Genomic DNA, 10,611 nt, shown 5'->3' with positions numbered 1-10,611 from the left:
GCAGTGTAGGTCACAGACGCAGCTCGGATCTGGCATTGCTGTGGCTGTGGTGTAGGCCGGCAGCTGCAGCTCAGTTTGGACCCCTAGCTTGAGAACATCCATATGCTGCAGGTGTGGCCCTAAAAAGACAAAAAAAACCCAACAAACACAAAACGAATATATTTTACTTTCTCTAACAAACCCAAGAGAAAACTGTCTCGGTTTGGCAAAGAAGAGGCCTGATGAGAAGAGGCCGTGGAAGCAGACAGACTCGGGTTCGGATTCAGCTTCTACCACTTCCTGGCGGTGAGAGCATGTTTAGTTTCCCCTCCTTGTCCTCGGATCAAGCGCAAACTTCCTTATCGACAAACCTGAGGCAAAGTGTTTACTGGTAGTGTTGTGAAATTTTAATAGGAGAAAATCTGTAAACCATCTAGTACTGGCACATAGTAAGCACACAAAGAATATTAATTACAGTTAAGAGAATACTAATCCCCCACCCCCGGGCTTAGTTTTGCTCATTTCAGTAAACGCACCACCTAGTTGTTCACGTTAAAACTTTGTCTTCTTTGATACCTCTCCTCTATCCCCTATTCAGAGCTTTACCTTGAAACCATATCCTGAATCTTGAAACCATATCCTGAATCCGTCTGCAAGTCTCCATCTCCACATCTCTGAGCCAAGTGATCTCACATCATCTCCCATGTGGCAAGGGCTTCCTAAGTGGTCTCCCTGCCTTCACTCCTAGTTATCTTAGCTTCTTTTCTCACCGCCTCCCCTTTTTCTGCATGATTTTTAACAAACATGTCAGGTCATGTCATTTCTCTACTTAAAAGCTGTGGATGGCTTTTCATTACACTTAGAGTAAGCTCCCAACTCTTTATGCTAGCTTATAGAAACATTTCTCAATAAACCTGGGGGAAAAAGAACAAAACCCTTATATGATCTGTACCCTCACCTAGTACATACTCCTTACCACCTTTCAGCAAGACACTTTTCCTTTCTCTCTTCTGAATACACCAAGTTCATTCCTATAGGGGCTTTGTTCTAGCTGTTCTCTTGCCTAAAATGCTTTTCCCTCAGATCCTAACATAGGTGACTCCTTTTTAAACTCAGATAACAGCTTAAATTTACCACCTCACAGAAGACTTCTCTGACCAACCAATCAAAATTAACCCCTACCAAGTCCCTATTCTTATATTGCCCTATTTTTTAAAATTATTTTCATCCTGTCCCCATTACTAACACACGCTGGAATGCCAATTTCAGGAGAGCATGAATCTGGACTGTTCTGTTCACAGCTGTCTAGAACAGCAACTTAGAACAGAGCCTGCCACAGAGTATAAACATCCCTTCCACTGTGATCTTCCTGTGCTGGTTTCTTATTCTTCAAGCCTCAGCTCAGATTAGATATCCATCCTTTTTCCCAAATTTCGTAGCACTTACTAATACCTGGAGTTTTTTTTTTCTTTCTACAGTCACACCTGCAGCATATGTTAAGTTCCCGGGCTAGGGGGTCAAAGCAGAGCTGAAGCTGCAGGCCTAGCCACTGCCACAGCCACACCAGATCCCAGCCACATCTGCAACCAAACTCCACAGCTTGCAGCAACACCAGATCCTTAAACCACTGAACGAGGCCAAGGGTCGAACTCCAATCCTCACGGATACTATGTCGGGTTCTTAACCTGCTGAGTCACAATGGGATTATTCCATTTTATTTTCCTAATGTATTATCTATTCTCCCTGTTAAAATATACACTCGAAGAAAGCAAGGACCTTATCTAGTTTGTTCACTACTCTAAATCCTAGTGCCTAGCACTGAGTCAGACACAATACAGAGAGGTAAGAGGTAGACCAGGTTACTGCTTTCAGGAAGATGCCCTCTAGAAGAGAGAGGCCACAAAAAAGAGAAACTAAATTGCATCTTATGGTCTTATTTACCTTTGTACCTTCCACGCCTAGAGGCCATAAACGAACTAAGAAAGCAGGAAATGGCCAGAAATCATAAAATGGAGGTTAGAGGAAGAAGTGATGTTCTTCTGCTGGGTGAAAGCCAAAAAGCTTCTTGAAGGCGGCAACATGGTGGAAAAGCTAATATACAGTTAAGGAGATAACCTTGCGGGCTCTCGCTTCAGAGAGTCTGGGTCTGTATCTTAGCTAGTCTCTGGCAGTGTTACTTTCACCTAAGTCCTAGATTCCTTATCAGTAAAACAAATGTACTTCCCTTAGAGGGCTCTTAGGAATGAGATGAAATAAGTAAAGATGCTTTAATCGGTGCCCCGCCCACAGTAAGCCGTCATTATCATAATCATTACTGATCAAAGCGTGCTGACCTTACCAGCAGCTAAGTGGCTGACCACAGCTCTGTGGAGCAATAGAAAACTACCCTGAGTTGAAAGGCGCGACACCAGAAAGCGATGAGATCTAGCTACAAGTTCCAGCATCCAGCACTCGAGGTCAAGAGTTTCCCAGACCGCGGAAGAAGCACTGGGCCTCTCTAGCAACGTAGTCCTCCGGAGCTCATTGGTGCCTTACGCATGCGCAGTGGGTGAGCAGCCGGCACTGGGCGGGTCTGGCGTTCGAGGCGCGGCCGCTTACGGAGAGGTTCGGCGGAGCGGCCCCTGCCATCGCAGGTAACCGCGCGCAGTTAGGCGCAACGGAGGGCGGGGAGGGCCGGTCCCGTTTCAGGCTTGGGCCGGGGAGGCCAGCTTCGCGTTCTCCGGGTCTTGGGTCCGCTACAGACCCAGTCGGCTGGGGCTTGTCAGTTCTCAAAATCCGATCACCCGGGCGGCCCACCCGGCGTCCGGTCCAGGACCGCGTCCTACCCTGGACAGCGGCCAAAGTGGTGGCCAAGCCACGGGAGGGAGGCTCGGGCCTCACGCCCATCTCCCCGCCTGAGAAACCTGGATCCCAGCGCATCCCAGGGGAGCTTTTGAAGAGGGAAGGAACACCAGTTTAATGTTTACGAATTTAGCCCACTCGAATTTGGTGGTTAGAATAGAGAGTTCTTCTCCAGGACCTGTCCTTTGATTGCACTCTTCAGGGGCGGAGGTCAGTACTTCACAGAGCAGCCTAAGATCTTCCTCACAGAACTTTCATTGTCTGGTATTATTAAGAGCGACGCTAAGCCATTCCCAAGTTCAAAGACAGCTACCATTTATCCTGTCACTCCCATCTTTTGGGTTCATGGTTCCATGACCCTTCACCTGGCCCTTACCTGGCCTTCTATTTAAGGCCACTCATTCTGGTAATTCTCTTCTGTATTCACTCCCGTTTTCTAGATTCTCCCACAACTGAGTTCCTAAAGCACATTTGTATAAGTAACAGTTCTCAAGTCAAACTTGAATTCTAATCCAGGTCTCTGCCAATTCCAGTATGTGACTTTGGGTAAGTTCCTTGACTTTTCTAAGCCTCGGTTTTCTCTTCTGAAAATAGGGAAAATCATATTTATCTGTAGGTAGTTATGAGGATGAAAGGAGGTGAAGAACATAAAACATTTAGAATGCTACCCGGCATATAGCAAGCACTCAATTGACGTCATTTATTTTTTGAACAGGTAATTCCCAAAAGAAACACAATTTTTAGAGTAAATGTAAGACATAATGATAGGAATAAAACATTTTTCATCCATTCATATAAAGGTTTTTTTTTTTTAATGATCTTAATACTGAGGTGTGTGTTTTGAAGATGGTACCTTGATCAAATGATGGAACAATATGATAGCATTTTGGAAAGTAATGGAAATATATGTCACGAGCTTCAGAAGTGTCAGTTACTTCTTTTCATAAATGCACATCTGAAATTTTTCTCCGGAAAGTAATCATAATGCAAAAAATATACAGAAAGTGGTAATTATACCATCATTTATAATAGTGAAAACATTTAACTTTTTAGAGTAGAAAATTTTAACATACACAAAAGTAAAGGTAGTAGTAGGTTCATATACCCTCATGTGTTCATTATTCAGCATCAACAATGGTCAATATTTTGCGTATCGTTTTTGTGAAAAATTTTAAATCTACAAAGTGTCTGAAAATAGATCAATTGAATAAACTGGAATACATTTATTTAGAGTGCTATTAAGCTTTTAAAATTATATAGAACTGTATTACAGAATATATGGTATCATCACAACTGTGAAAATTCAAAAGCTAACATCCAGTCTGTAGGAAAAAAAACATGGATAGGAAATACAGTAAAAATATTAGCTAGTTTCCCTTGGTGTTTGGACTGTGGATGATTTCCCTCCCTTCTTTTTAGGTGTTTTATAAATATTCCATGAAAATTATATGTTGTTGTTAGAACAAACAATGAACAAAAACAAAATCTAAAAATATTGTACCTGAGTTTCTTGTTGTGGCTTAGCGGACCCAAAAGAGTGTCCATGAAGATTTGGGTTTGATCCCTGGCCTCACTCAGTGGGTTATGGATTTGATGCTGCTGTGGCTGTGGCATAGGCCTGCAGCTGCAGCTCCAAATGACCTCTAGCTAGAAAGAACATCCATATGCCAAAGGTGCGGCTGTAAAAACAAAAATTAAAGAAAAATATTGTGCCTGAATTAAGGATAATAGACTATGCCAGAGCCACAGGAGGTTCACCATTATAAAGATGCTTTAACTTCTCTTGATCTTTTTTTATAGCCTGTGTTTATGTGAGCATTCTGGTCTGCCACCTGGTGCTAGTGCTTCATATTGGGCTCAAATTGTTAGCTAACATGTTCAAATCTTTATAATCAATCAGCCTCTATATGTAAATTATTGGACTTTGAAATTTTATTCTCTTTTTTTGGGCCATGCCTGCAGCATGCAGAAGTTCTGGGGCCGCGGATCAAACCCACATCACAGCATTGACAAAGCTGGATCCTTAACCCACTGAACCACCAGGGAACTCCTCTTATTTTGACTAGTGTTTAAGCAAGATTTCTGGTGATGGGATGGTTCTTGTTTCCCATTTCTTCTTTTCTTTGTCATGAGCTGGGATCTATCTCTTACCTCATGCATTTACACATGCTCCCTAAAACAACTGCTTCAAACAATTCAAGTGAGACAATTCTGTGTTATCACAACTTTTTTCTTGCTCAAATATATTATAAATCTATTCTGCTTCTGTTTGCTGAACTAAATCCACTTTTAAAAGTGACACTGTACATTTAAAAACGGTTAAGGGTGGGGTCACCTTACAAGAAGATGTGTAAATGAATTGGTTTGTGTGAAACTTTGTTTCATAGGTATGCAAAGAAGCCTTTTCACACAGATGTCCTCAGAGATAATATGGATCAGTCCGGAGTTCTCCTCTGGGTAAAAGCAGAACCCTTTATAGTGGGCGCATTGCAGGTCCCCCCTCCGTCCAAGTTCAGTCTTCACTATCTCAGGAAGATATCCAGCTATGTGCGAACCCGGGCCACTGAGGGCGGCTACCCACGCCTGTCCTGGTCTACATGGAGGCACATTGCATGTGGGAAGCTGCAGCTGGCTAAGGATCTGGCGTGGCTTTACTTTGAAATATTTGATAGTCTTACAGTGAAGACACCAGAGGAGCGCCTGGAATGGTCTGAGATTCTGTCCAACTGCATGTCTGGGGATGAAGTTGAAAAGCAAAGAAATCAGGTATGGATGTATATGTATATGTGTTTGATTACTTTGGGAAATAGACTCTTTTAAATTTTTTTGCTTTCTTCTTCCTTTTTTTTTTTTTTTTTTTTTTTTTTGCTTTTTAGGGCCTCACCCTTGGCTAGGTTCCCAGGCTACAGCTGCTGGCCTATGCCACAGCAACTCAGGATCTGAGCCATGTCTGCAACCTACACCATACTTACGGCAACACCAGATCCTTAACCCACTGAGCAAGGCCAGGGATGGAACCCACATCCTCAGGGATACTAGTTGGATTCGTTTCTGCTGAGCCACAATGGGGACTCCTCTTTTAAATTTTTATACCAGCTGTATAGTGTATAGTTTTAGGTTAATGACCACATGATCCCAAAGCACCATTTATGTTTTAGCGGTTTCAGTTTGGCAGTATTTAGTGAATTTATCCTTACCAGCAATCTTTATTTATCTATTTTCAAAGTAGTACTATTAGAGGAGCCCTGTAATTGGAAGAGGGAAATATTTTCATGGACCTTAAAACTATTTTGCGGTACTTGAATGCTTATGAGCCACTGACATTTTACAGTCAGAGCACCTGACTATTTTTAACTGAGCATCTGCTGTGTGCTGGGATTCAAAGACTGTTAGAACAGCAGCTCTGACTTCACTAGCACACAGACTAGTAGGGGAAGCTGGTCTGTAAAAAAGTGCTATTTAATAGACATTTCTCCAAAGAATACATACAGATGACCAACAGACACATGAAAAGATGCTTAAGCATTGTTCAAAGAAATGCAAATGGAAACCACAGTGAGTTACTACCTCACGTCACCAAAAAGTCTACAAATAATGTCACCAAAAAGTCTACAAATAATAAGTGCTAGAGAGGGCACAGATAAAAGGATACCCTCCTACACCGTTAGTGGGAATGTAAATTGGTGTAGCTGTTATAGAAAGTAGTATGGAGATTTCGTAATAAAACTAAAAATAAAGCTCCCGTGTGATCCAGGAGTTCCACTCCTGGACACGTATCTGGAGAAAACTCTAACTCGAAAAGATACATGCACCCCAGTGTTCATAGCAGCACTGTTTACAAGAGCCAAGACATAGAAACAACCTAAGTGTCCATCAACAGATGAATGGATATAAAGAAGTTGTGGTGTTCACGCATACGCACACACACACACATATTACTCAGCTATAAAAAAGAATGAAATAATACCATCTGCAGCAACATGGATGGCTCCAGAGATTATCATGCTAAAGAAAGTAAGTCAGACAAAGACACATAATTACATGATATCATTCATATGTGGAATCTAAAGAATAGTACAAATGAACTAATTTGCAAAACAGAAACAGACTCAAAAACATAGAAAACAAACTTACAGTTACCAAAAAGGAAGATTAGGGTTGGGGGTGGGGAGGAATTGGGAGTATGGGATTAACATACTGTATATAAAATAAACAATAAGGATCTACTATAGCACAGGGAGTTCCAAGACATTCAATATCTTATATAATAAATTATAATAGACTATAGATATACTACATATGTATAACCAAATCACTTTGCTGTACACCTGAAACTTAACACAATATTGTAAATCAACTATGTTTCAGTTTTAAAAAGTGCTATTTAATAATGTGGAATGTACAATAAAAATATGCATGAAGTACAGAAATAGAATTAGAGAAGAGAATGATTAATTCTGGTAATATGAGGAAAGGCTTCACAGAGAAAATATATTAGCCGGGGTAGGTCAATTACAATAGCAAGTGATCCCAGCATTTTGGTGGCTTGGTGCAATAATAGTTTATTTCTTATTCATGCGGCAGTCCAACATAGTGCATCTGGCTGGATGAGTTTCTAGGCTGCTGTCCACTAAGCAGTGACTCAGGGACATAGGCATCTTGTCTTTTGGAGCCACTATTGTATTAGTCGGCTTTGCTGAAGTCAAAAACAAAAATTAAATTCCAGTGGCTTCCTGTAGCTAAGGGTTACTTCTTGCGTATTTTACAATTAGGCTGCAATAATTAGTATTTTAGTATTTAGTATTAGTATTTAGTATTTTAGTATTTAGTATTAGTATTTAGTATTTACTATTAGTGTTAATATTTACTAATACTAATAGTAATTAGTATTTTACAATTACTGAGCTATGGCTCTCTTCCGGGAAATGGCTTGGCTCTATGTGCCTGCTCATTTGGGGACTCGGGCTGAAGAAACAGCTTTTGTGAGGTCATGCCTGTTCTTGTGACAGAAGGGAAGAGCAACAGAGCAGAAGTCTTGATGTCTCTTAAAACTTTGCTCAGATTTGACATAAGCTACAACTACTTTTGTTCCATTGTCTAAAGTTTTGTCATATGTCCATGCCTGAAATTAATAAGATGGGAGGTAAACTATCTCACAAGAGGTAGGGAAATTCCATGGCTGTGGGTCGGGCCATGTAAGCCTCTTGGAAGATGAGGAGGTGAACAATTGAAAAACTAATATGGTTTACCCCAGCCGTGCCTACTAGGGCCTGAGGCCTTTACTTCCATTTCTTTGGGAGAAATTTTGGGAAGCTTGAAAGTAGTGTGAATCCACCCACATTCCATTGACTGTAACCCACTTATACCATATCCAACTTCGAGGGAGGCTGGGAAATGCTTAGGAAGGAAACGTATTTAATTAGCATTTAGCCAGTCTCTGCCACGTGGGGTAGTATCTAAACAAGGTTTTAGAAATTGAAAAAAAAAGCTTGGCAAGCAACCAGGGAAAGGGGCATTATAGTTATTCATTAATTAAACATTTACTGAGCACCTGCTATGTGCTAGATGCTGTAATTGGTGGTATGGCTACAGAGAGGAATAAAACCTTCAAGAAGCTCTAATGTTTTTTTGAGTGCTTACTATATACTGGTTTCTGTGCTAGTTACTAGGACAATGAAAATGAAAAAGAAAAGGATCTTAAGTCTTATGAGAAGACAAGCATATGAAGGAATAGTAATAACTGTTAAGTGGAAGTAGGTATAAAATCAGGGAATTCTGTTGAGTAAAACAAGACAGTCCCAAGAGGTGACATACTATATGATTCCATTTAGTAACATTCTTGAAATGACAAAATTATGGATATAGAGAACAGATAAGTAGTTGTCAGGGGCCAAAGAAGGGATGAGGGGTGGATGTGGCTATAAAAGGGCAGCAGGAAGGATCCTTGTGCAGATGGGAGTGTTCTGTACCCTGACTGCAATCCATGTTAGTACCCTGGCTGAGCTATTGTATGATAGCTTTGCAAGATGGAAGCTGGGTAGAGTACATGGGGGAGTTCCCATGTGGCTCACGGAGTTAAGAACTATACGTAGTGTCCATGAGGATTTGGGTTCCATCCCTGGCCTCACTCGTTGGGTTAAGGATCCAGTGTTGACGCAAGCCGCAATGTAGGCTGGCAGCTACAGCTCTGATTTGACCCCTGGCCTGGGAACCTCCATATGCTGCGGGTGTGGCCCTAAAAAGAAAAGAAAAAGGAAAAAAAAAGGATTACATGGGATCTCTCTGTTCTTACAGCTCCGTGTGAATCTACAGTTACCTCAAAAAGTTTAATTAAGAAAGTAACAATTTAAAAAATATACAGATTCGTGAGGTTCCATGTTGACAGTTGATTGACTAGGCAGGTTTAGGTGATCCTGAGAATTGGCATTTTTAAGTTCCTTAGGCATAGCAATTTTTAGGCTGGTTGGGAATCAGGACGAGTATAGCTGTAGTCCAAGATGTACTGCTTCGCTTTTTTTGCCTCTCTTATATGTGTATGGGAAGGAGTATGTGAGGATAGTTGTGGGCTTCAAATACTGAGCTTCAGACCACACACTTTTTCCAATAAGAATTGACTTATAAACATTTCTCAGGTAAGTAGTATTTTTTTTAAGTCAAATACCCTTTTAAGAATTTGATAAAAACCTGAGGTTAGGTCTGCTCTCCCACAAAATGTATATACACCCAAAAATTACATACAATTTCAAGTGTTGCACTGATATTCTAAACTTTCTTGTTAAGTTTGTGATTAGGTTAAACTAATCTCTATGTCTTGTTTAAGTTTCCTTTTTCCTTTTTTTCATCTGTTTGTTCAATTACTAATTATTATTATTATTATTATTATTTTTGACTGTCCCGTAGCATATGGAGTTCCCCAGGCCAGGGATTAGATCCGAGCCACAGTTGTGACCTAAGCCACAGATGCAGCGGTGCTGGATCCATAACCCACTGTGCCAGTCCAGGGATCAAACCGACGTCCCAGCATTCCCAAGAGGCTGCCGATCCCCTTGCGCCACAGTGAGAACTCCAACTAAGATTTTTTTTTTTTAACTGTAATTTTAAACTTGTGAAATAATATACTTTAAAAAAATACATGCTTCATCCTTTCCACTTCATCTGTTTGAGAGAGAATGTCTATGGTCATACATGCTACATAGCTTTCTGAGAAGCTAAGAAATTTTACCAGTTTAATTAGTTTGAGAAACTCCTACATCTAGGTATCAGAGACATGCATATCAAATGCTAGCAACCTTTCTACATTTGTCTTCTTAGGATCAGCACACTGTTGGGTATTTACTATGTCTGCTTAGTTGTAGGCTAGTGGTTGATGTGGTTTTAGGACATGTGTTCATCATTTATTTTCTTCTTGGACAGCTTTCAGTGGACACCCTGCAGTTTCTGCTCTTCTTATATATACAGCAGTTAAACAAAGTCTCCCTGAGGACATCTTTGATTGGAGAAGAGTGGCCTAGTCCCAGACACAGATCTCAGTCTCCTGACCTGACTGAAAAATCCAGTTGTCATAATAAGGTACTGTTTAAATTATGGTCTCTTTCTTTAAAAGGGACAATTTGTGAGGGAGAAGGTTTGCCTTCGTTAAAAGTTACTTTAAATTACTTATATAAGCCAGAGATTTGCTGGCATATTTTGTTTTGTTTTGCTTTTCACTTTTTTCCCTAATTATAAAACAAAATATGTGCAATCTTGGAAATCCCTGATGGCTCAGCAATTTAAGGATCTGGCATTGTCATT

General features: G+C 40.7%; 1 protein-coding gene across 3 annotated transcripts in view; it reads left to right on the top strand.

Annotated features, from left to right (window-relative positions):
* Window positions 1-2,537: 2,537 nt before the first annotated feature.
* Window positions 2,538-10,611, top strand: part of TBCCD1 (TBCC domain containing 1) — a 22,249-nt gene continuing 14,175 nt past the window's right edge. The window contains exons 1-4 of one of the 3 annotated variants that reach the window (XM_021068227.2): window positions 2,538-2,612; window positions 3,261-3,366; window positions 5,208-5,586; window positions 10,234-10,389. In XM_021068227.2, coding sequence (XP_020923886.1) covers window positions 5,251-5,586; window positions 10,234-10,389 — 492 coding nt within the window. In that variant the 5' untranslated portion in view covers window positions 2,538-2,612; window positions 3,261-3,366; window positions 5,208-5,250. The remainder of the gene's footprint in view (window positions 2,613-3,260; window positions 3,367-5,207; window positions 5,587-10,233; window positions 10,390-10,611) is intronic. The other 2 variants (XM_005652366.4, NM_001243469.1) reach the window with 2 other exon arrangements.

The sequence above is a fragment of the Sus scrofa genome, chromosome 13 (genome assembly GCF_054392235.1).
Source record: "Sus scrofa isolate SSC_HxYL_T2T_F1_AM1 chromosome 13, Sscrofa_HxYL_maternal_Yorkshire_Landrace_v2.0, whole genome shotgun sequence".
Classification (NCBI taxonomy): domain Eukaryota; kingdom Metazoa; phylum Chordata; class Mammalia; order Artiodactyla; family Suidae; genus Sus; species Sus scrofa.
The sequence above is the reverse complement of the archived record's forward strand: the minus strand, read 5'-3'. Positions and strand labels throughout refer to the sequence as shown.